This window comes from Chenopodium quinoa, unplaced genomic scaffold (genome assembly GCF_001683475.1).
Source record: "Chenopodium quinoa cultivar QQ74 unplaced genomic scaffold, ASM168347v1, whole genome shotgun sequence".
NCBI classification, from domain to species: Eukaryota; Viridiplantae; Streptophyta; class Magnoliopsida; order Caryophyllales; family Amaranthaceae; genus Chenopodium; species Chenopodium quinoa.
The window spans coordinates 1,622,523-1,650,158 of NW_018742651.1; the positions used below are offsets into that span (position 1 = coordinate 1,622,523).

At 34.7% G+C, this 27,636-nt stretch overlaps 1 protein-coding gene and 2 pseudogenes across 1 annotated transcript; 2 read left to right on the forward strand and 1 right to left on the reverse strand.

Moving 5' to 3' along the window:
* Nucleotides 1–7,369: 7,369 nt before the first annotated feature.
* LOC110722087 lies at nucleotides 7,370–13,797 on the forward strand (annotated as a pseudogene).
* A 576-nt stretch (nucleotides 13,798–14,373) lies between these two features.
* On the forward strand, nucleotides 14,374–20,124 carry LOC110722088 (annotated as a pseudogene).
* A 594-nt stretch (nucleotides 20,125–20,718) lies between these two features.
* On the reverse strand, nucleotides 20,719–25,241 carry LOC110722089 (INO80 complex subunit D-like). The gene is made up of 2 exons (XM_021901325.1): nucleotides 24,353–25,241; nucleotides 20,719–22,336 (listed from the first exon to the last, which is right to left on the reverse strand). The coding sequence occupies exons 1-2, from the start codon at nucleotides 25,033–25,035 to the stop codon at nucleotides 22,072–22,074; spliced, it is 948 nt and encodes a 315-aa protein (XP_021757017.1). The 5' UTR covers nucleotides 25,036–25,241; the 3' UTR covers nucleotides 20,719–22,071.
* Nucleotides 25,242–27,636: the final 2,395 nt, after the last annotated feature.

A 27,636-nucleotide genomic window follows, 5' to 3' on the forward strand; every position in this document is an offset into this window, starting at 1 on the left:
CCTAATATTTACACGCTCCCGATCGGGCGAGGCACCGCCCGATGCCTCGCCCGATCGGGCGCGCCTTTTTGCTCTTCAGGTAGACTCTCGCGCCCGGCCGGGCGCGTCACCGGGCGCCAACCTTAGCTTCTCCCGCCCGGCCGGGCGTGCTTCCAGGCGCCAGCCTCTTTGGCCGGGCAGCTCTCTTGGGCCACTATCTGGACTACGATTGGGCTCCGATTCTTCGGGCCAATCTGGGTTTCCTCTTCCGGTCTTGAATACTTGGTCCAACTGCCCCGGTATCACCTATACCGAGCCCTTAATCACCGGTTCGATGGCTCTAACCGGTCCTGGGCTATAAAGTCCGGTCGTGCTTCTCCAATGTTCGTGATTGCTCCAAAATATCTCGGGAAAATACTCCAAAAGTGTAAATCCCTGCAAAAGTCAACCAAATCTACGAAAATACTAGAAAACACCAATTAGTAATAAAAGTGGCTCTAAAGAGCCAAAAACACTACTAATTATGACCAAGGGACAGGGGTAAAATACTATATAAAATAGACACATCACCCCCCCTAAGCAAATGTTGTTGATTTCGTAATCCCTTTATAAGTGCTTATATGTACTACTTCTTGTTTAATTGGGATAAGACTAGCTAGCATGTTTATCAAATATTTAACTTTCTAAGTATCAAACTATCAATATCCTTTTAAACTAGTTATACCCCATTATAAATTCTGATAGAGTATAAAACATTATCATGAGCTTCAACCATCAACTTAAACTTTTGGTTAAGTTGATGGTTGAGTTGAGGCCCGGAATAATGTTTTATACTCTATCAAATTCCAATAATCCATCATTCATGTCGTCGTGAGAAATTTGGCTAGTAAACTTTTTGCATGAAAGATAACCTCACATCAAGAGTAGCTGTCAAAAAATGACTTAATTTAAATTTTTAAGATTTTAAAAGTAATGCAAAACTACATGGCTGCATATACCTTTACCCAATACGCTATGAATGAATTAGGACAATTTATAACCAACTACAATCCTGATTTGACAAATCTACTAATAGAACATTTAAAATTTCTCAACTACAACGTTATAGTTGTTTTTGTTTAAGTAAGTAATAAAAAAAAAAACCCTTGTTTCAAAAAAAAAAAAAAAAAAAAAAAAAAAAAAAGAAACCCTTATTATGGTTGACTTTTAAAATTGTTTTTATATGATCAAAATCAAATATACTAATATAGTTATGTCTACCTCCTTTTTGTTCTTTCATGTGAATGAATTTGCGACCTACACTTTTGGAAACTTTTATATTGTCATGAAAAAAATGTGAGATTTATTGAGTTAACTGTAACAATAGATCAACTTGCCAACTTGGCAAATATGGACAGCTATGAGCCATGTCAGCCAAGTTTTGTTTTCTTTTTTATTATTATTTTTTAATAATTTTTTTTACTCTCTTCGTGACTATCACTCAATTTGCAAGTAATCACATGTTAAAAAACCTAATCACATATCTAATAGCTACTGTAAAAAGTTCCAAAAGTAAAATCAGGAAAAAAAAATAATATTGTTGTAATGTAAAAGAAGTTTGACACAATAAAGTATGAAAAAAAAGTAAGGGGTAAACATTTTAAAATACTTGTAAAGACGGTATTATATGAGAAATTTGAAAAACCGTCACGTATATATATAAATTAAAGCTAAGAATAAAATAAAGTTACTTTTAAAAAAACATATAAGAAAGATCAAATAAGGAGAAAAAACAATGACGTCTATGGTCCAGTTACAACTACCCATGTCACATATTACATATCAAAACTTAATGTACATTGAAAAGACATATTATGAGTTATGATACTATTATCACAATAGTTAGAGAACTTTGTAGACCACATGATATGATCAAATAATACCATGCACTTTCATTGTCCCTTTTTCATCCATTAATTCAAAATTAGTACTAATTGATCCTATGTTGTTCTTTCATTCTCAAATTCCTCACTTGCGTGAAGCATTGTTTTGAAAGTGACATTAAAAGACACCATGTTGTATGATATATGCACATCAATTTTTTCAATACTTGAGAACCACAAGTTAATATCATGATCAAATTAGTTAATTAATTTGATGATTTACTTTAACTACTAACCATCTTAGGTTATTACTTAATAAGTGCATTTGATATAACGCCTTCGCAACATTTTTGGGTATTTTTCCATGTTCGATTTCTTTTATTGGAAATTTGAACACATGTTCATCTTAATTGATAGTTGTCCAAATCTCAAAATTTTAATTATTGACAACTACCCTTTTCGTAACTACTCAAAATTCTTTGGAATAGGTCACTAGATTACCATTATAACTTGCATAGTTTGCGTTACATGTGCTAGAATTTTAACTTAATGGCATATCTATTTCTTTTATGTGTAATTTTTTGTTATTAAGTAAAGGGAATTACTAGTTGTACAACCATTTTCAGTAATTTTGTATGGATTATTGAGCACTTAGGTAGCTAGTATATGTTGATACCAAACTGATGATTGACTGTTTTGCAAACTTTACACAATAATAATACCATTATTCACGTAATCACTCATATGTAAAATATTTGAAATTTAAAAAAACACACCGAAACCTAATAAGAATCACATGATAATTGTTTTTTCTTAAATAATTTCACTTTTAAAAATTAAAACATGTATATTATTAATTAAGGTTTGCAAAAGTTTTACTTCATATTCTATATAACTCTGGTTTGGTAGATTTATATTCTATTAAGGCGAGCCTTTATTATCATGAGTGTTTTCTGGTTGTTGAGTCTAAACCTTCAAAGGGCTAGCCACATACTTAAAACGTACATGTGTGGGAAAATAGGTTAGTTTAATCCACATGGTTTGAAGGATCATTCTAAGCGTGGATGCATGCAAGATGCCGGTTATTATGAAACAATGTCAACTTTATTGCAAAATTAAGCAGTGATGTACGTATCATCATTAGGTCATTTTTTAGTAAGACTCTTCCAAATAGATACGGTATTCAGATCCAACTCGGTGGGGTTGGCTCACTTTTGGTTGTATTTCCAATGGTTTTTTTGTTTTTAAAAATGTCATAAGAGGGAAACTTTGATTAATAGGTCAAGTATGGTAACGGTCAAGAGAAGCAATGGTTTTGAATAGAGTTTGGATCTCGGGTTAGGTTTTTCAAGTTGGGGGATCGGATATGAGTCAGTTTTATTAGGTTGATGTATATTCATTGTAATTCTAGAATTAAGAAATATTTCATTTAATTGTTCTTTTTTAATTAATCTGTTTTCATTAATCACACTTGTCAATGCATACACCTCACTATAAATTTCTTTAAGTCTTCATAAATAAAATTTCTAATAAGTACGGTAGATATTATGATACGGAGTACACTTTATCGAGACAATTCAAAAAAGATTTTACATGAATTTGTTTTTTCTTATGTGTAAATCACAAAAGTTGGTCCATGTCAAGTGAATGGTGCAAAAGTCTTGGATCAGCAGCTGTATTTGAGTTTCCAATGAGCCATTATGTTGGAACGATAAATGTTGCTTATGTTTGTAACATTATAGCCCTATAATAATGCTAAAGCCCAAAGGCCCAAGAGAACAAGAAATTAGGATATACAAACCGGCCCATTTGAAGCCCAAATTACAGTTTGCCGTACAAAAAAGGATTAATAAGAAGAGTTCATAATATCGATTGGATAAAAAATTTGTCCATAAAAAACAAACTTCCAATATCGACGGAACTATTCGCCAAGACAGGTTCTAAACCATTTGCAGTAAGACACGTGTAAAGACGTCAATTTTTAATTATTTTTTTCCTTGTCAATGTTGGGTTCGTGGCCCTCAAAATTGGAAATGTTGGATTCAAATTTGTCGCTTTATTTCTGAATTCCCCACATTTTTCTTCACTTCTTTATTTGTGAACAGCATCGACTTTTCTGTGGCCTACCTTATCCATTTATTAATTTATTTATTGGACCTTTTTACACTTTCTCATGTGGAGTACTCTATTTATTATTATTATTATTATTATTATTATTATATCAAAAAAACCTACAAAGTCAATCAATTAACAAGAAATTGGTGGGGAGCCGAGATACAATCTGGGCCCCCACCCCTTTAGCTATAGCGAACCCGGACCTGCTGAAGATGCGAGCAGCTGCACGAGCACCAATATCCTGAGTCTTAGCGAACCCCTAAACCCGTTTCAGCAACGTAATAGCATCTTTCTCTAATTCCCCCAACGAAGAAAAGGAGAATGGAAGAAAACCATAGCCAATATCCCCCTGCAACGCGCCCCATACATGTCCTGCTTCCGCTGAGCCGCCGCAGACACAACACGACCAGGAACGAAGTCAGACAACCCCAATTGTGTCAAAGGTGAAGACCCCGTCAAGTCAACACAAACATCAAGGCCTCTATCCCAGGAATAAAGCAACACATCTGCTGGTCGAAGAGCCACGTCGTTCCCTCCAGTCAACCCAATGTTAACCTCCTATCGAGCAGAAATCCAAGACTGAAAACAAATATCAACAAGGGTATCACGAACAATATTGTGCCGATGTTTAATACCCACCATCCCAGCACAAGACAGTGCATGATCCCCATAAATATCCCCATCAAAAACCCTTGAACAAGCAGAACACGGTGTTGAAATGGAGAACAAAAGAACACCTAACCTGTAGCAAAGAACACTACGGTAAGTCTTACCATTCATAGTCTAACCCAAACCCGATATCGAGACCGTCTGCAACCAAGCCGAAGAGTGATCCCCCTGTTGGGACGGACTTCCATAAGGCAACCTGATGCGCAGATAAGGAGAAAGTGGAATCCGCTGATGTAGTGACCTTCGTGGAATATATATCTGCCAATTTTTTCATGAGTCTGGAGGCAGCGATCTCACTAGGGTTACTCATAAGGTCAGTCTCCACAGTCCTGTTAAAAAGACTCAGAGCACCATTGAAGGTCGGTCCTGATCCAACAATACCAGAATTGCTAAGAAGCGTAGCCTGAAGACCAGAAGACTGCATACGCGACGCAAGGAAAGCATAGTGCCGACCATCTCCCGCCGAATAGATACCTAAACCACCATAAGCAAAAGGTAAGGTGGCAAGTCGCCATTGCCAATCTCCAAACCTACTACTTTGTACTCATTAGTTTTTTCTGTCCGTTTTGTGTATGGCTGGCCACTTGGTGTGACTAAGCTAGTTGTAAAATAACTTAACACTGATCAAGTACCCTATATAACACTGACTGAATAACCCTTGTAATAGTAACCGAGTAACCCTTATGAGTAACCTCTCACTATGGTTGGCCACACCCAAAGTAACCTTTGTAGCACTGACTGAAAAACCCATGTAATATCGATCAAGTAACCCTAATAACATTGATTGAGTAATCCTCATTATGGCCACCCACATATAAGAATTTGTGATAGAATAGAGAAAGTGACAAAATGAAATTCTTTTCTATTATGCTATTATTGCACTATTGGGGGATTTTTGCATATCAATGCATACTTTCAACCTTAAGTATATTTAGTTATCCAATGGGTGTAATTATTAAATACTTGATATTATGAAAATACATATTGAGACAAGTCTAACAATACTAAAATGACTATATTTTTATTTACATAATTACATATAAATCACACTAAATGGTTGAAATGGATTGTGTGAATAACTTAAAATCTGCAAATGGTGCAATATTTTCTAGAACGATGAAAGATTAAAAAAAAATAAAAAAAATAAAAAATAAAAAATAAAAAAAATTTACTTTCAGTTTGATCAGACACATTTATACACTTAAATTTGACTATTAATATGAAAAATAAATACAAATATAAAAACTTAATAGTATGAAGAATTATATTAATACTAAGGAAAATTTGATAAATACCACCATCTATTGTTGCCAAAATTGGAAATACCACCTCAAGTTTTTTTTTTTTTGTAAATTACCACCTAGTATTTTCCTAAACTTTTGAAACTCCCACCTCTTTTGTGAGATGACGTCACTGTGGGTCCCACATTTGCATTTTCCCTCTCTTTTCCCTCGATTTCCCCTGTTCTTCAAGTTCGCTCTTTCAATTTCATCTCTCTCCTCTTCAATACCCATTACTATACTCTCACCCACCCAAATTTATTGTTAAACCCTAACATTCAACATTCATTTTTCACTCTCTCTCCTTTTCTATGTGAAAGAATCATGTTTAATTGTGTTTTCGTGGTAACTACTTGTTTTCTCCTTCTCTATTCAACAATGTTAGTGTTTTCGCCCCCAATTGCATGTTTAATTGTGTTTTCGTGGTAATTACTTGTTTAATTGTCCACTTATTCATTCAATTTTAACTTCATAAACCCTAATTTGTCCAATTTAGCAAAACCACCAAATTAATTACCCAAACCCTAATTAATCTAATCAATACACTTCGTTTTAGGTTAGATTGCATAAATTATAACCTAATTTGCACAAATTTTTGTATACGCCTTCAAATTCAAGAAACGAAATTGGAAGAGAGGGAAGAAGAAGAAGATGAGGAACAGGGGAAATCGAGGGAAAAGAGAGGCAAAGAGAGGGAAAACGCAAATGTGGGACCCACAATGACGTCATGGTGGGAGTTTCAAAAGTTTAGGAAAAAACTAGGTGGTAAAATACAAAAAAAAAAAAAAAAAAAAAAAAAAAAAAACTTGAGGTGGTATTTCCAATTTTGCCAGCAATAGATGGTGGTATTTATCAAATTTTCCTAATACTAATTGTTAAAAAAGTTTATATGAGTAACTGGTCAAACTTAATACTCCGTAAAGAAATTATGCAAAAATCACAATGCATCAAATATTTTAAAACATCGAAAATAAGAGTAAGGTCTATATTAGTGGAGAGATATGTAAAATAAAATATACTCCGTAAATTATTTCTCTCTTTAAAAATATTACACTCTGAAGAAAAAAAAATTAATTTAGAAAAACAATGCAATTTTTTTAAAAAATAAATCAATTTGAAAAAACAATGTACTTAAAAAAAGCGTCGTTTTGAGAGTGACGGACATCTTAAGTGGTTAGAGCTTCTCTCCCGATTCTAGGAGGTGACTCTCTAAACAAAAAAAAAAGGAGTTGATTTAGGAAAGTACGAGTCACTTGAGGGGTATCACTTAGAGTAATTGAGAAACTTGAGTAGAGTTCGATGAGATCGGATAGGTCAAATCTATTTGCAAATTAAATTGTGTCTATATGAGTCAAAATCTGAATTACTACCTTCGTTAATTATGTTAATTATTATGTGCAACAAAGAAATATGAGTCAAAGGGGTAGTATTTATGAGATATAAAATATTTCTTTGTTGCACTTAATAAGTAACGGAGGTAGTAAATTTTTTCCAATCAGATCAGATGGGTAGGGTCAGACACCTTCCGAGTTTTAAAAAGCATCAACCACGTAAGGGTAAGAAGGTAAGGAACGTTACTTTGCAATAACTTTTGATATTTCCTCATTTGATATTTCAAACAAAAATAGATCCAATGTTCTTTCCCCCACCAACACGCTTTTATTTAAACAAACAATTAAAAGTTGCATTTTTAGCAAGCTAACTTCATTCTTCATTTTCATTACTCAACAACAATTTCAGTTTCAAATCACAACCATCATTTTCAATTCTCTCCATTTTCCAGGTTAAATCATTTAATTAATCACTCAATTATACTTTCAATTTCATTATTCTAAATCTTTTCTCTAATTTTGATTACTTTGTAAATATATATAATTAGGGTTTATTAATCTGTTTCTGTTGAATCATATTTTCAATTTCAACAGATTTGTATACTATACTTGATTACTTGTTATTGTATTTAGATCAGATTGTATCTGATTGTTTGAATTTGAGTTTGAATTTGTTGGAATGAATAGTGGTGGTTTGATTGGGGTTTCTACTAGAGCTCTGATTAGTCGTAAGAGTAAGAATCCGATTAATTTAGGGTTTTCTCGGAATGTTATAGTGATTGATGATATGTCGAGTTTACGAGGTTATAGGCCTAATTATAAGATCAGGAAGTATAGATATGATCATTGTACATTGAATGTTGTAGGTAGTAAATGTAAGAATGGCGCGAATCGGATGACTTTTTGTGATTCCGGTTCTAGTTGGAGTCATGCTAGGACTTTATTACGTTGTCGTCGTGGCAATGATAGGAGTAGGGGTGTTGCTATGGTGGTGAATGTAGCATCGGATTATAGGAACAATTCGACTTCATCATCATCATCATCGGTGTCTGAAGCTCGTGTTAATGAGAAGAGCTTTGAGAAGTATTACATTCAAGGTGGATTAAATGTGAATGTAGATGTGAATCCTTTCGTGATAGAGAGAATAGAAGATGATGTAGGTGTAGAATTAAAGAAGCATAGTGTAGGTGTAAATAATAATGACATAGAAGAAATGAACGAGGTTGGAGCTTCCACTCTTAAGGGTAAGTTGTCGGAGATTGAGGAGGAGGCGTGGGAGCTTTTGAGGAGTTCTATTGTGAATTATTGTGGAAGTCCCGTAGGGACGGTGGCAGCAAATGATCCGAATGAAAAGGAGCAACTTAACTATGATCAAGTTTTTATTCGGGATTTTGTTCCTTCTGCACTTGCCTTTTTACTCAATGGGGAAGGAGACATTGTGAAGAATTTTCTGCTTCATACATTGCAATTGCAGGTAATCTCTTGTATCCATTAGCTACAGTAGAAGCTGACATTGTCACTTCAGATGTGTGATAGCTTGCTGCATATTTCATTGTTCTTTATTGCTGTCTATGTAGTATTACTATATATATGTATAGGTGAGTTGAGAATCTTGAGATTATGAAATTTAAAGCTTATTATACCCCTTGAATTTATATCATGTCATTCATGCCCCACTACCGAAGCAGTATAGAGGAAAATTTAGAAGTTATACGTAGCAAATTAGGCAGCTGAGATTTTGATGTCAGTACCTCATGGGTTATCTGTCTTCAGTTCTTCACTGCTTGGGCATCTTATATGCTATTACTGCTGATTTCTTGAAGGACGAAATACCTGAATATCAGTATATTAGCAAGGATGTTCGTTTTTTACTGAGCATATATTATAGGATCTGGGAAACAAAATTAGTGAAAGAAAAAGTTGGTTACTTTTGTTTATACATTATAGTTCTTTTATCAATTGCATTCCTTTGTATTTGCAGAAAGACGACACAGTGAAATAGAGGAAGCATTGTTATGAAATTTATATCTTAGTTGAGAAATCTACAAAATTACAAATGTTAAGTTTGTGATTGTAATATGAGGTAGTAGTTATAAAAAAACTCAATACAAGTAATTTTAATCTGGCTGATGACTTAGGACTTAGAAGGTATAATACTGGCTTTCCTGAAATAAGCTGGTATACATTATAATGTTAAGCATATCTTAAGGCAATTACCTAAGTTTACTCTTGCTTAATCCATAGAGCTGGGAGAAAACTGTTGATTGCTATTCTCCTGGACAAGGGTTGATGCCAGCAAGTTTTAAAGTTCAAACCGTAGCTCTTGATGGAAAAGAAGGAGCCTTTACAGAAGTTTTAGACCCGGATTTTGATGAAGCAGCCATTGGACGTGTGGCCCCTATTGATTCTGGTATTGTGTTCACCTAATTTTAGACTTGAAGTTCGTTAATGTTCTTGCACGATCCATAAAATGCTATTTGATGTGCAGGTTTGTGGTGGATTATCTTGTTGAGAGCTTATGGAAAGATTACTGGTGATTATTCACTACAAGAAAGGGTGGATGTTCAGACAGGGATTCGATTGATTGTCAACCTCTGCTTAACTAATGGATTTGATATGTTCCCTACACTTTTAGTCACTGATGGTTCCTGCATGATTGATAGGCGCATGGGTATACACGGTCATCCTCTTGAGATTCAAGTAAGTTTACTTCTATTTATTTTAGGCCTTATTTTTGATATCTCATGCTGCACTCATTTGTTATATTCATGTTTGTTGGTGTGCAATGATGTTCAAGCAAAATAGGTGATGTCACCTGTTCTGTATGTATATCCATTGCCGGTCCTGTTTAATTCCATTAATGCATTGTAGTCTACAATGGCTATAATCATGTAATCATGTTATGTCTGTTTTGGTCATACATACATCGATAAATGTTCCTGTATTGATGTCTAATTATGTGTTAATGTGGATTTATAATGGTCTGGTACTCTGGTCTGCATCAATTGAATTCTGACAATTAGTGGATGCTTCTAGACAGAATATTAAAGCGTTAATATTTGTTCTTTGCATGGTAGGTCATTGTTTTGCTCTTTGCATGAAAGATTGTTTTAGTTCCCATTTCTGTTGTCTTGACTTTTGACAGTATTGGAGAACTTGGGATAGCTAACATTTTTTTCCCAGAAATTGGTATCCTATTTATCAATTTTTATTTTTAATTTTTTTTGGCATGCTATTTGAAACTTACAATTTTGTTGTGGCTATTCTAGTACAACCTCAGCTGAGATGCATTTGATTTTTGGTTTGTAGCTTTGGTGCTGATTAGAGTTCAGTAGATAAATTACTTTTTCTGATGGGACTATAACATATGAGAATAAAAAGGGTTTTAACTTAATCTATGTCAATATGTCATAATTGTAACTATCCGTAATCTTGCAGGCTTTATTCTACTCAGCTCTACGTTGCTCACGTGAGATGCTAATCGTCAGTGATGGTACCAAAAGTCTGATAGCAGCAATCAACAGTAGATTAAGTGCACTGTCTTTTCATATTAGGGAATATTATTGGGTTGACATGAAGAAACTCAATGAAATATATCGTTACAAAACAGAGGAATATTCTACTGATGCCATCAACAAGTTTAATATCTATCCAGAACAGATACCTTCATGGCTGGCAGACTGGATTGCTGAGGAAGGTGGTTATTTCATAGGTAATCTGCAACCCGCTCACATGGATTTTCGGTTTTTCACACTTGGGAATCTTTGGTCTATAATTTCATCTTTGGGTACTACCCCAGCAAAATGAGAGTATACTTACCTTGATCGAATCAAAATGGGATGACCTTATTGCGGATATGCCTCTTAAAATATGTTATCCTGCTATGGAGTCCGAGGAATGGCGTATCATCACTGGCTGTGATCCAAAGAACACGTAAAGTCTAGTTTCTTCTGCATTTGTTTTTTAATTTATAGTTGTCTACGGATTTGGTTGATCTTGGTTTTTAACCTTGATCCTCTTCATTTACATGCAGTCCATGGTCATATCATAATGGTGGATCTTGGCCAACACTTTTGTGGCAGGTATGTATATTAATGTTCACTGCGATATCTTTCCAAATGGTCCCCTAACTTGGGTGTGGGTGAAAGTTTCTCTGTCAGTTCTTTTCATTGAAATGCAATATTCTTCTATCAACTAAGGCTGTTGTAATCGTAGTTTGTTAGATGGTTTCTGGCTCTCTTCCACCTCTTTTTACTTCCCTTTGAATCTGTTCTTTTCTTAGTTTCCAATTATTCCTTCCACCTACTGTCAAAAGTGTCACTGCCTTCAAAGAAGGGGTTTAACTTTTTCTACCCCCCCCCCCTCTTATCTCTATTTCTCTTTCAAAATTGTTTTTTCTATGGAATTTTTTTGTATCAGTGCCAAGGCTCCAATACCAGTTTCAACTGGGTAAGCACGTGACAAAGACACATATTGGTTCTGTTCAGACCCTGTGAGTTTATGGTATTTTCATGGGGCAGTTTTTTTTTTTTTTTTTTTTTTTTTTTTTTTTTTTTTTTTTTTTTTTTGTTTTGGAGACAACTGATTCACTGATTACAGGCAGTGGGTAGGCATTTAGCATTAGTTATTCAGAGGGGATGGTGGACTAGATGATTAGTATTAAAACCTGAAGTCATGTACTCTGGTAACTAGGCTTTGACCTTGTGCTTTACTTGGAGGTGTAGAGCAACATGGAAATTCTACATGACAACAATTCATCAGCAGGATAGATACCCAACATACAGATTGCACGATTTTACATGGAAAGGGATATAATGTAGAAGATATCAAGAAATAACTACTTCCTCCGTTCTTTTTTACTTGACCCGCTTTGACTTATACACTATTCACCACCCCTCCTTTGACCGTGTTTTGTGAATAATATGTAAGAAAAAACATATTTATGTTGGATCATTTTGAATTTGTCTCAATAAGTACTATCATAATATATAACTATATATTTTTTAATTATGGAGAATTAAAGTTATTGACCGTTAAAATTATGCATTGGCAAGCGTGATAAAAGAAACAGGTCAAGTAAAATAGAACAGAGGAAGTATATATTAAGGCACTAGACAAACACTAAACAGTAACACCTATAAAATCGTGATGAATTTTGCTAATAAAGTTTAAGGCTATTAAAGTTTGCTAGTAAGGAACTTCTTAGTGTCTGTTTCTTTGATGCTGTAGCCCAGACTTAGACAGCAAGGGCATAAGTTTTGGTAGTCAGCATGTGGTGGAGTTGCATTTTGTTGGACGTACTTCGTTCTCTTCTACCTAACTAAACAAACCTAATTTCAGAAACAAATTTAAGAACTATGGCAGCTGTTGTATTACCATTTTGCTTCTTTTGATTGAAGAACCCTCATCTGTGGTCAGCATACTTAGAGTCGGTAGCTCTTCTTGCTCAAGTGAAATCAGTTTCATTTGGTTCTAGATGGAGATTCTATACTCTTTAGAGAACTCTTTTTTCACACCTTTGATTTCCTGCTTTGAAAGTAGTTAGGCTTAATTTTCTGTAAGTTCCAAGACATTTGACATAAGCCATCCTTGCTTTTGCTCTTATTGTGAGTGTTATATTCATCTTCACTTCACATGAATATGGACTTTATTTCGTGAGTACTTTGATAAGTGGGTTTAGGCTTAGTTCTATTACTGTATTTATCTATTGGAGAACTCAGTAATGCCCCCTATACTTCACCCCTTGAGCGACTTGTTAGCATGAACCGAGTTTCCCTCGCCACAACCACTGGCATCATGAATGCTGATAATTTACTATATGATGTTGCTCTTAACTAAGCCTGTTTTGCAGTTCACACTAGCTTGAATAAAGATGAAGAGGCCAGAGCTAGCTGAAAGAGCTATTACTTTGGCTGAGAAAAGGCTTTCAGTGGACAAATGGCCAGAGTATTATGATACTAAAAAGGGACGGTTTATTGGTAAACAAGCACGCCTTCATCAAACTTGGACTGTTGCTGGTTATCTAACATCAAAGATGCTCCTAGAAAACCCTAATGCTGCTTCGGCCTTGACTTGTGATGAGGATTATGAGCTTCTTGAGATTTGTGTTTGTGCACTCAATAAAGGAGGCCGAAAGAAGTGCTCTCGTGGTGTCACTAGACATCAGCATACGGCATAGTTCTTGATTTTGGTTGCCAAATCTCAGTTTCCGAATATGCAAATTATTAATGCAAGTTGGGATCTGTTTCTACTGTAAATCTAGACAATATGGCGCTTTATGTGCCAGAGGAGTTGAGCTTTTATTACAACTCCTGATGGTATTAAGATTCTTGCTGATAATTGTTTCACTAACATGTAAACTTGTAGATGCTAGGATTGGATGAACTAGATGTGACATGACATTTAGTGTTCAACATGTACCTGGTTGTTACTTGATGAATAAAAAGTTATACCGCAATGCAAATATGACCCTAAAATCGACCAAAAAGACTAAGAAAAAGGTATAAAAACTTACATAAACGTGCCTAAGAACCCTATATAAATATGATTCATCATTACTACGTCCACTATTCATGGACATGGTTGTTTTACTGATTTTCTTAAAACTTGTTCATTTGTATCTCAATATGAATATCATTGATTACTATTGCTACCTTATTCTGTTTTACTATGACTTTAGCTGGTTTGTGATGTCATAAAGTTCAATTTTTAAAAAATTAATCTATTTTATACAAAATACAATAAAAGATTTAATAAAACCACAAATCATGAAATCAGTCAAAAATGATTGTCTATTACATACGAACGTCTCTAATTTTCATTTTACCTATGGTTTTAGTGAGCGCAATATACTTTGTATAAGTCGCAAAGAAAGAAAGTAAAGAGTATTAGTTTTAAGGAGGGAGCCTTAGTTTATCATTTTGATAATCAAGTGGTAAAAATCGACATATTTTAGGGCAAAATTTGGTAAAACCGCTAATAACAATAACAGTTTTAAGGAGTAAAAGTTTCACTTAACACCTAATCGTGTAAGCAGTATTACCTCAATATATGCCAATTTTAAGCCTGGTTGCGAACTGTCAAGCAAAATCACTGAAGAACATAAAAAAAACGAGCACAGCAACACAGAAAATAGTGATGAGCGGAAGCAGAAGCAGCAGCAACGCGTAAATGCAGTGTTTTACGCACAAACATACCACCCCATTCAAGCCGGCAGCATCGATGGCACCGATATTCTTCCTCACGACAACGCTGTTTACAGAGCTCTTCTCTGCTCTTCCGCCGGCCTCTGTACTCTCTCTCTTCTTTTCCTACTCTCTTTCTCTTCCTTTTTGACACCCAATTCAGAATTCATTCATATAATCCTTTTTTGGGTAATTTGCAGATGACCCATTTGGTGATCCAAAAGTTACAGGTGACCCCTATTGTACTTTGTTTGTTGGTCACCTCTCTCGCTCCACAACTGAAGATACCCTTAACAAGGTAATTTCATTGATTTTTTCCATGAATTTTGAGACCCTTTTAATTATATGAAGTTTATGTTATGTTATTTTCGAATTTAAGGGTAAACTAAATTCTGATTGTTTTATGGTGGTTGATTTTTTTTTTTTTTTTTTTTTTTTTTTTTTTTTTTTACAGGCTATGAGTAGGTATAGTAGGGTGAAGAATGTTCGGATAGTGAGAGATATTGGTAAGATTACATTCGTTGTTTCGGTTTTTTTTTTGTTTGGTTTGTGGAATTTGTGTTATTGGGTACATGTATTATTGTAGAATAGTAGTGATTTTGTGTGGTAATGGTTATATTAAATTTGAGTTTTCCTAATTGTTCAGTAAAGGGTTGTTTAATGGAGTAGACTGTTGAATGTAGCATGTAGTTGATGCAATTTGGTATGTTGATTTTATGATAAGCATGTGTAAGAGCTTTTATTTTTGTGTTTCTGCACTTAAACATGCAACACAGTTTAGGATTAAAGATAGGGATTAGGGAATGGAAGGGAATAAGTGGTGCTGGGAATAACTAAGTACAAGTGAAGGAATTAAGAGAGTTATTGACTTATAGGATATGGAATATCATAGAGTGACAAAGACTACAGAACCCTGCTTCGATTAGTTAGCTAAACAATATTTTTCTCGGAATAATGAAGATTTCGCACTTTAGGATGCCTCCAAACATTTTAGGATGGTACCAACTTATTGGCAATCCGTTTAACATTTTAGGATGGTACCAACTTATTGGCAATCCGTTTAGTAAGTTTCCTAGTTTTAGCTGTGTATTCAACTAGGTCCATCTAGGAGAAAATTTAATATCAATTTCAAACCATGAAGATCTACCTTTCCATGGGTGCACATGTGACATGTATTCATATTTTATAGCCATGGCATGATGGCAATATGGCATGCTTCTCCTATCTGTTCAATTGAAAGGGGATAAATATTCGGAGTGCTAATATTACAATTTTAGAATTTGAATGAGTGTATGTCATTTGGCTTAGGGGTTTGTTCAATTTGAAATTCACAGATCCTATCCTGACCTTTATGTGAATGGATTGTACAGAGTCTACATACTACTAAATTTCTGTTTATACTGGAAAGTGGAACCTTTATGAATTTGGAATAGGTACAGACTAATAAATCATTGCAAGGCCTATGAGTACCTGGACAGCGAGCTTAAGTTTGACACAAATAATTTCATGAAAATATTCTGTATCCATCTAGAAGTACTCTCACAGAGAACAGTCTGGATATGTATGCTAGAAGACAGGGATGTGATCAATGCTATAGCCAAGCTACCAAAGGAAACATTTGTCATCTAGGTCCAAGCTTTTGTCATTTGGTCTCCCTTGTTTCACTAGGATGTCTTTGCAGTTAAATTCTTTTAATTGGGCCAAAAATTCAAGTATCTTGAAGTAGCTAAATGTGGTCCCTGCACACATTAGTGTAATTATATATATTTGGTGGTTATGTTGAATATAGGCTCTTACTAAGCTAAGTTGATTTTGTAGAATCTGGAGATCTCCCAAAATTAGACTTTTGTAAGCTCGAATAATCTCTGTATTATTTGTTGTATTTGGAGTCTTTGAAATCTATTGAAGTTTTTTATTATTGAGATTACATGAAATACACTCACTAGAGTAGCTTCCTCTGTCAAATAATTTTAGAATTGAAATGACAATGTATCTTATAGCAAGTTGCTAACTTTATGCTGTATTGTTGCAGTTACAGGTGCATCGCGTGGTTATGCATTTGTTGAATATGAAACAGACAAGGAAATGAGGCGTGCATATGAGGTTGTGATTTGATTTCATGTACAGTCTATAGTTCTCTCTCTCTTTATTAAATCTTTCACCCTCTGGTACCCCAAATCATTTTGGGACCAAGGCTTTGTTGTTGTTGTTGCTATCACCCTCTGGTAACCAACCACTTTATCAACCTTGGACCCTTGTTTTGCTAGGGATAACTTTGCGTATATTTTAACCCCAAAATGAATAGGTCCATATTGAATTGCTGATGATGTTGAATAGCACAATCTAGTTGTTCACAATATTAGCAAACTCTGGCTTTTGAAACTTGTCAGTCACAAACTCCAAAGCTTGCGATCGAGATTGGAGGGAAGGGTTATATATATATAGGATCGTAGGGATAGCTTATGGCCTATAGTTCGTGGTTCATTATCCTTGGAAGTCCCTTTGATATGGAGTAAAGTGGATAGATAGTAAGGAATGTAAAGTGCACGTTAAATTTTCTGGTTTACTTTTCCGTAAATTTCCAAAAAAAATGTAGCTCTTATTTTTTTTTCCCTTTCCATGTAGGATGCACACCATTCTTTTATTGATGATTCTGAAATCATTGTTGATTACAACAGACAACAACTGATGCCTGGATGGATCCCAAGAAGGTTAGGTCAGTTTATTATCCTTCCTTTTCTTTTCAATACAGATGTAGGTATGTCTGTTAATTGATGAAGGAAATTTTGTGTCGTTTGACAAAATTCCTTAAACAAACAATTTTTTTTTTCTAACTAAACCCTATTAAGAATTTATAAGTCTAGCTCCAAGTTGGGAATTGATCCACAAGGACTAAGGGATGTTGATATGAATCAAGTAGAACAAGTTGGGAAGCGTCAATTGCCAACTAAAAAACTTTAAAGTAAAAATAAGATAAACTAGTAAGATAAAGGATTAAGCATGGAGCTAAATCAAAATAATACAAGAAATCAAAGGAAATGATTAAGAGAAGTTATTATAGCTTGATTAAATCTTAAAATTTGATTACAAAGCTTCTTAAAGTATTCTAATGATATGTTTCTCTCTGTAATTAATCAAATCTCAAAGCGATCCCTATTACAAGAGGGCCTTGAGCCTTAAGTAGAGCCCCCAAAACCTAAAATTTGAAGTTCACCTGAACTAGATTGTAGGTTCAGGCGTTCAGCGAAACTTTTTAGAGCTTTATTTGGAACTGGTCTATTTGGGAGGCTGTGATATATGTGCAGGCAAACTTTTCTTAGTTCAGGACTTCAGGCGGACTTTTGCAAATCTCCTTTTCTATATCTTTTTTTCTTCAATTTTGCTTCAAGTTTGATAAAATTCTCTCCAAATGCCGTATAGTCATTAGCAAATCATCTAGAACATGTTAGGAGATACATGAGAGCACAAGACAAAGGTTAGAGCCAACATAGGACCAGAGAGATCAGAAGAAGTAAAGGAACTAAATCATGTGAAAAACAAAGGAAAACAACTTTAATCACCCTAAAACTTCCTAATTCTCTAGCTTATGAGCAATGTAAATAACGCTCATCACTAATTTGACTTAGTTTCTATTCTGTTACAGGAGGAGGGCTTGGTGGTAAGAAAGAATCTGGGCAACTTCGTTTTGGCGGACGAGAAAGACCATTCCGTGCACCCCTGTATGCCCTTAAGTTTTTCTTTCAAATGAGAAAAAAGTGGAGAATATTGAATCTTATATTCTTATGATTTGTGGATCTCTGCTTTCCCCTTCCAAATTCTTCTTTTTACAAATTGGACTGTGCAAATGTTGTTTGATGGGTTTATTTTTTTGATTTTTATTTTTACAGTGGACTCTTGATATGCTTTACTCTATATGCTTTTGTGCCTTTACTGTCTGCCTGCTTTCTGTTATTTGGCCTCTGAAAATTAGTTAAGGGGAGCGTACTGATTTTATCATAGAAAAAACTCCAATTCTCGTCTCTTATTCTGTGGCTTTTGGGGGCCTGGGAAGAAGAGGGTAGAGTCAATAAAGGCAGTGGAGCACTAGCAAAATTGTTCTTCTGCAATTGTTGAAAGAGAATGTCATTACAAATAAAAGCCTAACTTCTTGGCCTTAATGATTTGCATATCTTTTGGCTGTTGAAACATTTATAGCTATTGTCTCTGACTCTCTGAGGATGAACAATGTTCAGCTCCATCTTTAATGTTAGTTTATCGAAACTTGTCAGGTAGTCTTCTGTTCTTCCTTTTGCAATTCCACATTATCTGAAGAATTTGAGGCCTCTGGTTTTTGCTCCAGTGAGTGAAATTCCCCATATAGATGTTTCGTATACCAGGTTAACAATGATAAAGTTGGTAGTGTAATGCTCACTTGTAAAGTTCTAGTTGAAGTCCTCCACAATTAAATGCTTGCTGATGTCCTGCTTTGATCTGTAAAGTGATTGGGATTTGTAGTAGTTTGCAAAACAATCTCAGACTGAATATTATTTGTATCTAAATGAGAGAAAGGAAACTGTGGCATTGTCTCATGTTTAAATTTTGAATGATGTGCATGCACGTAAGCTAATAAACTTTCTCATGTTTACTGATGTAATTTCTTGATGCAGACGACCTATACCCTATGATGATTTGAAAAGGCTTGGTATTCCACCTCCACCAGAAGGTAGATATATGTCACGTTACCAGGTACATGTTACAGTTTCCTCGTTGTCTATGATTATCCTTCTCAGCAACAACAAACAAATCTCTTATATTCGTCTGGCAACCAGCAGGGTCTAGATATGGGGTAGACCATACTGTAAGATTTTATCTGTGGGAAGTGTGAATTAAGGAACTGGTTTTCTGGGGGGAATACTGACCAGGGAGCAGTGGGTGATGACTGATGAGTATCTAAATTATGTCTGCCATCATACACTCAATGAACTGAATGAAGCTAATTTTATACCATCTTCTGTCTAGCCTTTTACCTCTTTGCATTATTGTCTAGCTAATTTTATACCATGTGTTTAGTCTCTCTTTTAGCTGGAGTTAATTATAGGGCTTACTCTGCGACACTACATTGATTTTACTAATAATCTGATTGGCTTTACATATTGTCAGATTCCATCACCACCTCGTAGGAAAAGGAATTCTGAAGAGAGAGAAACATCACTATCACCATCACCATCACCATATAGGAGGAAAAGGAAATATGAAGAGAAAGAAACATCGCCACCCAGAAGGATACGACATTCCGAAGATTGGGAAACATCATCAAGTAGAGAGAAGAACTCCAAACATTCGGAGACATCATTTAGGAGGGAAAGGGACTCTGAAGATAAGGAAGCATATTCTCCTAGGAGGAAAAGGAGCCCGGAAGAGAAGGAAAGCAGAAGGGATAAGCACTCACACAGGCACAAGAAGCATAGAAGACACTCCCATCATCGTGAAAAGAGATCTAGGAGTAGAGAAAAATTCATATGACAAAGTTAAGCTTTTGTTTATTAAACTTCATTTGGTATTAGTTAGAATTATTGTTTGTGTCGCGTTTGTGTATATATAAGGGGGCAACTCAGTTAAGGATTGGGTGCTGACTGCTGCGTCGAGAAATTAGTGAAGCAGAAGTAAAACTGGGGCACAAACGAGTATTTAGAATACTAATCAAATTAAAAACAAATTCCCAAAATATAATTATTATCCACATAGGATTAATTTTCTCCTTTAATTTGAAACTTTTTTTTTGGGTGTTTAGAGAGCGACGGAGATGAAACGATCCTAGGATTCGAAATTAGAAGAAAAACTTTAACCACTTAAACTATCCCTCACTCTCATGTATTCAAATCAGGTTCTTGCATGTAAAATTCTACTAAGAATATTTGTTAGCTAATAGCCAGCTATTAATAGAATAAATGACCACCATCAGTTTGCCCAATCTGGAAGCCGGAAAAATACAAATGTGAGGTAGAGTTAAGAGTTGTATCCAATTCAAGGTCCAAAATAGCTCCATAACCTGCATTTATTAAATATGCATATTATTGGTTGTGTATCCACCAGTCCACCACTATTTGAACAATTTTCCATATTAAAGCAGATCAGAAGTCTCACTGCCTCAGAATTATAAGCTTATCTTTCCTGTCTGTCAATAAGGTTACCATTTTCGGATTACAGCACCTGTTCGAAAAACCAAACCTGGCAATTAAGAAAAAATGACAAGTTGGAGAACACAGCAGAGTTCAGACCTGCAGAAACCTATTGTTACACATACACAGCTCCCTTGACATAAGAATTAAGTGACAAAACAACTCAGAAAGACAGAAATTTATACAATAAGATCCAGGCTAGGTTGGTCATAAAAGCGATCAAGTAATGTCGGAATGTGTTATCTTACAATGAATTATTACAGAAAAAAGGCAAAAGAGTTATGTACTATAAACCTGAAGGCGTCAGGGCAATAAGTTGGAACCATTTCTTGGCACCCTCATTATTTCCTTTTTTTAAAACCCCCACCTGAAACAAAAACAAGAGAGTATAAAACCCCCACCCGGAACAAAATGAAGAAATATAGCTAAACACCGGGGAGGCAAAGATATACATCTAATATAACAGTCAAAATCTGAGTTCAATTAATCTACCTCCCTATACATTTTCTCTCATCAAAGACTGTACGCTGCATCCTTACACAGTTACCCTCAACTCAAACCATCCAGCCTAGGTTTATGTTAAAAATCCCTAGATCTGTTGTCTCCTCCAAACCACGCAGCGCATACCATCCTGTTTCTTAAGATCTAGATTTAGATCCAAAATCCCTAAACTTAAATTGAAGCAATAGCTGATAGGAGAGACCAAGGAAATCTCAAGACTTTTGAAGCACTTATTGGTAACAAAGACAAAAGGAATAAAGGATCCCTAAAAGGCCTAACCAAGCAAGAGCTATAACTAGACCTGTCAATTCCCAACCCAACCCAACCCGACCCGATTCCAAACCTGTTTTACTGAGAGAGAACCTGAACCCAACCCGACCTCAATGACCTAAAACAGACCAGATTTGACCTATTTATCATAATTTGTAATGATCCAAGCAATCCAAACCACTTGAACCAAATGACCTAAAAAACCCAAAATTTGACCCAAACCCGACCCGAATTGACAGATATAGTTATAACCAACAAACATTAATCAAGTGGACTGCATAAAAAAAAGGAAGGAAAAAAAAAAAAAAACTAATTATTTTAGCTAAACTCTACAGGATCTGACTAGATATATCTAATTCTTTCGCAAAATGTAAACTTAACTCTACATACAACAGTCAATAAACTTACATATTTACAAACTGTAGGTCTAAACAACAAGATTAGAACATAAACAAGGTAAATCCTCACATAATAAACATTGTCAGCAAAACTATGCAAGGCTAACTTGTATAAATGTTCTCAAGGCATGTCAGGCACAGGTAACAAGCAGCAATTCTCGGGCAAAAGAAGAAACCCAGGTAGATCTCAGGAACAAAGATTGAGAAAACCCTAGAGTACCTCGAGTATGCCAATGTTCCTTATAGCAAGATGGCATGTCTCCTCAAGATAAGATTGGGTATTCAAATCAAAATCTTTACTCAACTGAGATCTACAGCGTGAGTTCAGCATGCAGATTCTTCTTTAACGACGACACTCTTGCCATTATGCTTCTGAGCAGCCCTTCTTTTTGATTGTATAAGGTTAACATACTCAGCTATGATAACATGGAACTTGGGAGCAAGTTTACTAGATGATGATACATTTAAACCTGCTTTCTTCAAGGCATGTTTAACATCTTTCTGAGCCTTTGGAAAGTGGATGTTACACAGTGAGGGAACGGTAGATTTCAGTATTGGCCTCCCACATAGTATTGGTCCTTGCTGTGCACTGAATATATACAAAAATAAAAATTCATAAGCATCACTTGATTAATTGGAATTTGTTATAAAGTTCATAATACTGATAGATATAACAGCTTCGTAAAGATGCTAGATATAACAAAATAAATAGTTAAAGAGAACTGTTCATTTGACAAGCATACAAACCCCATCTAGTAATGTAATTCCAAAGGCACTTCCACTGTCCAAATATTAGTCATGCTTATACGTAGTTTTAATTCATCGAGTAATGTGACAATTAAATCCGAATGGAGGGGGTATACCCAAAGATGCTAAATAAAATGTTTCTACGTTCCTCCATACAATTAATACAAGTTGTCATTTTAGCATCACTAATTTATTAAGGCCTGATCGTGAGGTTAGGAAGGAGTTGCCACCATAATGGGCCCATCAATGACAGGGGCACAATAATTTAAAGCCAGATAGTTTTAAGAAGGTTAGAAAGGGAGGAAAATATATATAGCTAAATGCACTCCATCAATTTTAACTCTCCACCTTCCCTCTCTTTTTTGGTGGTTTGAAGACACATCATACACCAAGGTACAAAAAAATTTCATTTCCATGTATCAAATAATATATGCTGCATTTATTAGAGATGTATATCACCTTTCCTAAACTTTAAATAAGGTAACACTACTTTACAAAATATTTCTCCTTTGTTTCTCTTATAGTGGTACAGGTTATATTCAATGTGTAATTAAACATCAATTCCGACAAATTTCTGTTTGTATATCAATCTATCAATTGAAAAGGCATTGCTTTTCATGAAATCCTGCCAAGTCAACCCACCATCGCACTGGCATGCCACTAACATGAGACATGACTCTGCATCATAATTTGACAATTCTCAAACCTAAAACAGCTTGTATAAAGTGCAATATTTATCACTCAATTTGGGTATACTAATTGCAAATATATCAATAAGCACACTAAAATCCAGAATGCATAAAGAAAATGAGTAAATTCACGAACTTGACATTGCTTCCCCTAATACTAATTTCACTGCAATTACAACAAATTTTGTTCATCATCTCTTATTTGTCTCTCTTCTTTACATGACTAAGATCCTGGCATGGGATCAAAAACTAGTTATGATCCTAACACATTATTTGGGTGGGAGGAAATTAAGAGAAAGGAGGGAAGATTACCGTTTTGTTTGGATAGCAAAGAAGGAAGGAAAAGAAGGGGAGGGAAAATGGAGGAAGGGGAGGGAAAAGAAAGGGAGGGAGAGGTGAGCTCTATTTTCCCTCCAAATCTCTCCAATTTTGGAGAGATTATGGTTATTATAGAGAGAGGGAAAATGGATCCCTCTCTCTCCTTCCCTTTCCTTCCCCCAATCTTTTACCTAAACAAGAGATTTTGTCCCCCTCCATTTCTCTTCTCTTCTTTTCCTTCCATTTCTTCCTATCCAAACAAAGTGTACAAGAAAGAGAGAGGGGGACAAATCACCTTGTTTGGATAATGGATTGAGGGATTCATTTAATAAACATTATCCTTCCAAAATTGGAGAGATTTGGAGGGAAAATAAAGCTCTACTATCCCCCTCCCTTTTTCTTTCCCCTTCCCTTCTTCCTATTTCCTCACCCTTCCTTTCCCTTTTAAATTGTTATCCAAAAATGCTGTAGAAGTTAGAAACTTCGATAACATAGCACGAATAATATTCCCTAAACTATGTGCATACACTCTAAAATCCTAACACAAGCAAACCTCGTCCACGGTTTCATCCAAAGCCTATAAAATGTCAAGAACGAGCCTTTTCACCAACATAATTAGCTAGTTAAAAACCATCACTTCAACTAGTGCAACATAATTAGCTAGTCAAAATCAACAGCTTCAGCATTACGCATCCGAAAATTCATACCATAACACTATGATCACTAATTCACTTCAATCATCATACTTTTGCCAACAAATTGAACAATCAAGAACCAAATTAAAACCCAATTACGAAATCAAATAAATCAACATAATTAAAAAAAAAATTGAGAAGAGGAAAGAGAATTACATCTTAATAATATAGTTGCAAGCCTTGTAAAGATTCTGCTGAGGATCAGACAATATATGCAAATAGCAAAAGCTAGTCAAAGCCATAGCCTTCAACCTACACGTAACATACGCACACCGGTTATTTCCAGTCACCTTAAATTCAGCCCCACTCTCACCCCCAAACCCTAACCCTAATTTCCCGCCACCGGTCCCTGAAACCGGGCAATTGCTATGATTATTCGTAACACTACTACTATTAATAACATTATTATTCATATTGTTGGATTCGCCACAACCCTCGGCATTGAACCCGGCAAATTCCCGATCACCACCACCACTTTCTCTCTCATCCTCCTCTTTGCAAGGACTAATGCCGTACTTCCAGTAGTACTCCCTGTAATGAACCCTAAGATCCTCCATTAAAGCCCAGTAATGGTCTCTGTAAACGCCGGAGAGTCGACGTACACCGTGGAGACGACGGCGGAGGAGTTCCTGGTGAGTAAGGTGGGAGGATTTGGAGAGAGCGAGGTCGTCCATTGAAGGAGAGAGAATGTCGGAGTTATCGGAGGTGATTGAGGTGTGAAGCTTTCGTTTCTTGTTAATGGCGTCCGAAGGTTTCTTCAATGGCGGATGGTGTGGAGGTGGCGGCGGTTGTGGAGGAGAGAGAATGTCATTTTTGGTGAGTTTTGAAGAGGAGGCCATGGAAGTGTGGAGGAGAGAGAAAAGGGAGCGGCTGTTTGGGGGGTTTTAAACTGTGGACTGAGGGAGTGTGTAGGTGAAGGTTTTCGAAGTTCGTGTCCTAATTAGTAATTACCGTGTTTGCTTTTTATATCGGGTTTTATACACTCGGGTTTACTATGGTTAATGGTACATTCGGTTTTACTATGGTTAATTATACACTCGGGTTTACCATGATCAGTGATACATAACATTTGGTTTTACTATGGTTAATTATATATTCGGATTTACCATGGTTAATGACATGCCGTAAATTGACCTTTGAAATTTGTTGTATATGTGGAAAAAAAAAAGGGAAACTAAGTTAAATAGGCAAGAATATGCTATGAATGACAACACTTTGGCACCAACAAGAGTTGGTTCAGCTATCAAAAACCAAGAGTTGGTTCAAATGGTAAGCAACTAAATGTCACTTAAGGAAGGTCTCGGTCTCGGTCTCGAAGCTCAGTGTGTAGAAAATCTTGTTAGAAGATTCATCCACCATAAGCCAAGTATGCGACTCGGGTCGGATTTCGGACGTAGTTGGAGCTAAACTCCGGTGAATAGGATGGACATCCTATAAAAATAACACTTTGGTGCTAGGGATTGTTGAAAAAGACATGAGGGAATAAAGAATGTAGTGTTTGAAACTATGGGCTAAGTGTAGGTAGAGGTTTTTGATAATTGTGTCATAATTACACTGTTATTTTTGTAAGTTGGGTGCATGTTATAGTTTTGATTTACCATCGTTAATGTATATTGACATGTGAACTAATTTTTTCTTTGAAAAAGGTGAAAAAGCGTCAAATAAGCAAGAATTAGCACTGAATGGAGACTCATTTTCGTTATAGAGAGATTACTGAAAATGATGCAAGAGAATAGAAAATAAAGTAAATTTGGATCATCTTTTTTGTTATAGAATAGAATGAAAGTCTTAATAAATTGAGGAATGATGTTACTATTTTTATTTAGTAAAATACTCAAAATGGATGATTGACTATTATCACCTTAGAAATAATCTCAAGAAATTTCTTTGTTTATACATATTTTTATTTTTCAATTAGATTACATGTTAATTAATAGCATAATACTTCATACTTGTATAAGCATTTATATCTTTGTATGCACATTGAGATCTTTTTTTTTTTTTAATAAAAAACCTATTTCGATTCTAGAATAATATGTTTCTATGACTTTTATTTATTTATTTATAATAATTTTTTTTTACATGGAAAAGAAGCATATCGATAATTAATTCACTTCATGTATAGGGAATTCTTTGATGTTTCTATAGTTTTTATCTTAGTGTCTATTTACATTTGAATTTACCATTATTAATGACGTAAATGAGTAAATTACTTTTGAAATCTTTTTTCTCTTTGAGAATCTTTCAAATTGGCATAAATTAGCTTTGAACGAACAAGTCTTTTATATTTTGTTCATTTACAAATTTTCAACAAAATATTTTCTATAGGTATAAATAAAAAAAAAATATTTAGAGAACCACAAGGGCGGCAATGAGAATCGATTCCAGATCTCTTTAAATTGATAGAGAAGTTCTAACCACTATCCTTGACTCTCAAATAAAACATTACTAGATGAGGCTCGTGCGATGTACGGTTTATTTGAATTTTCTAAAATATTTTTTTTGTATTTATGTCATAAAATTTGTTACATAGATAAAATTCATAATATCAAAAGATAATATTTTATATTTAATTAATTTAAACTTAAAAATATGATTCGCCGCTTGCGTGACATTTGATTTAATTAATTCTAAAAGATTAATAATCTCTTATTTAATTGGATATCACTAAAATTTATTATCCTACATGGCGCGTTAAGATAATTAAATCATACGTGGCTCTCTATCACTAAAATTTATTATACTAGTTTTGTGTCCGTGCGATGCCCGGATTGTTTATTAAATTTTAAGATATATTTTAATCTATATGTCAAATTTTAAAATATATCATTGATACAAAATTAGTTAGCAATTGACGTATTTTTGTAACGATTTAAACTTGCAGACATGTAATGACTAATAATAATATTGGTGAAAAACATTTCTTGACCCTTTCTGAAATGACTCGTGACCCGACCTGATTAACAGGTCTACACACAATAATAAAATTATATTAGATTGTGAAGTATATTATTTTAATTGATTAGAATATATTATAACCCATGGATGTGGTACATTTTGAACTAATTCCTTCGCTCTAAAAAAATTATGATACAAAAAACAAATTTATATGATAATTTATGAGAGTTGTAATCTAATTATTTTTTGAATAAAATTATAATTCAATTTGTACATATGACTTCATATTGGTACTTTATCAAAAATAAAACTCTAAATTAACAATTTTATCCTAAAATTATATCCAAAGTTGATTGAAAATAAAATTCTAAACTAGCTTTTTTATCCTACAAATTAAATTTTATATAACTCTATCCTATGTGGCACGATACTTGGCAAAAAGTTTAGCTTTATATATATATATATATATATATATATATATATATATATATATATATATATATATATATATATATATATATATATATATTAGATTTTAAAAA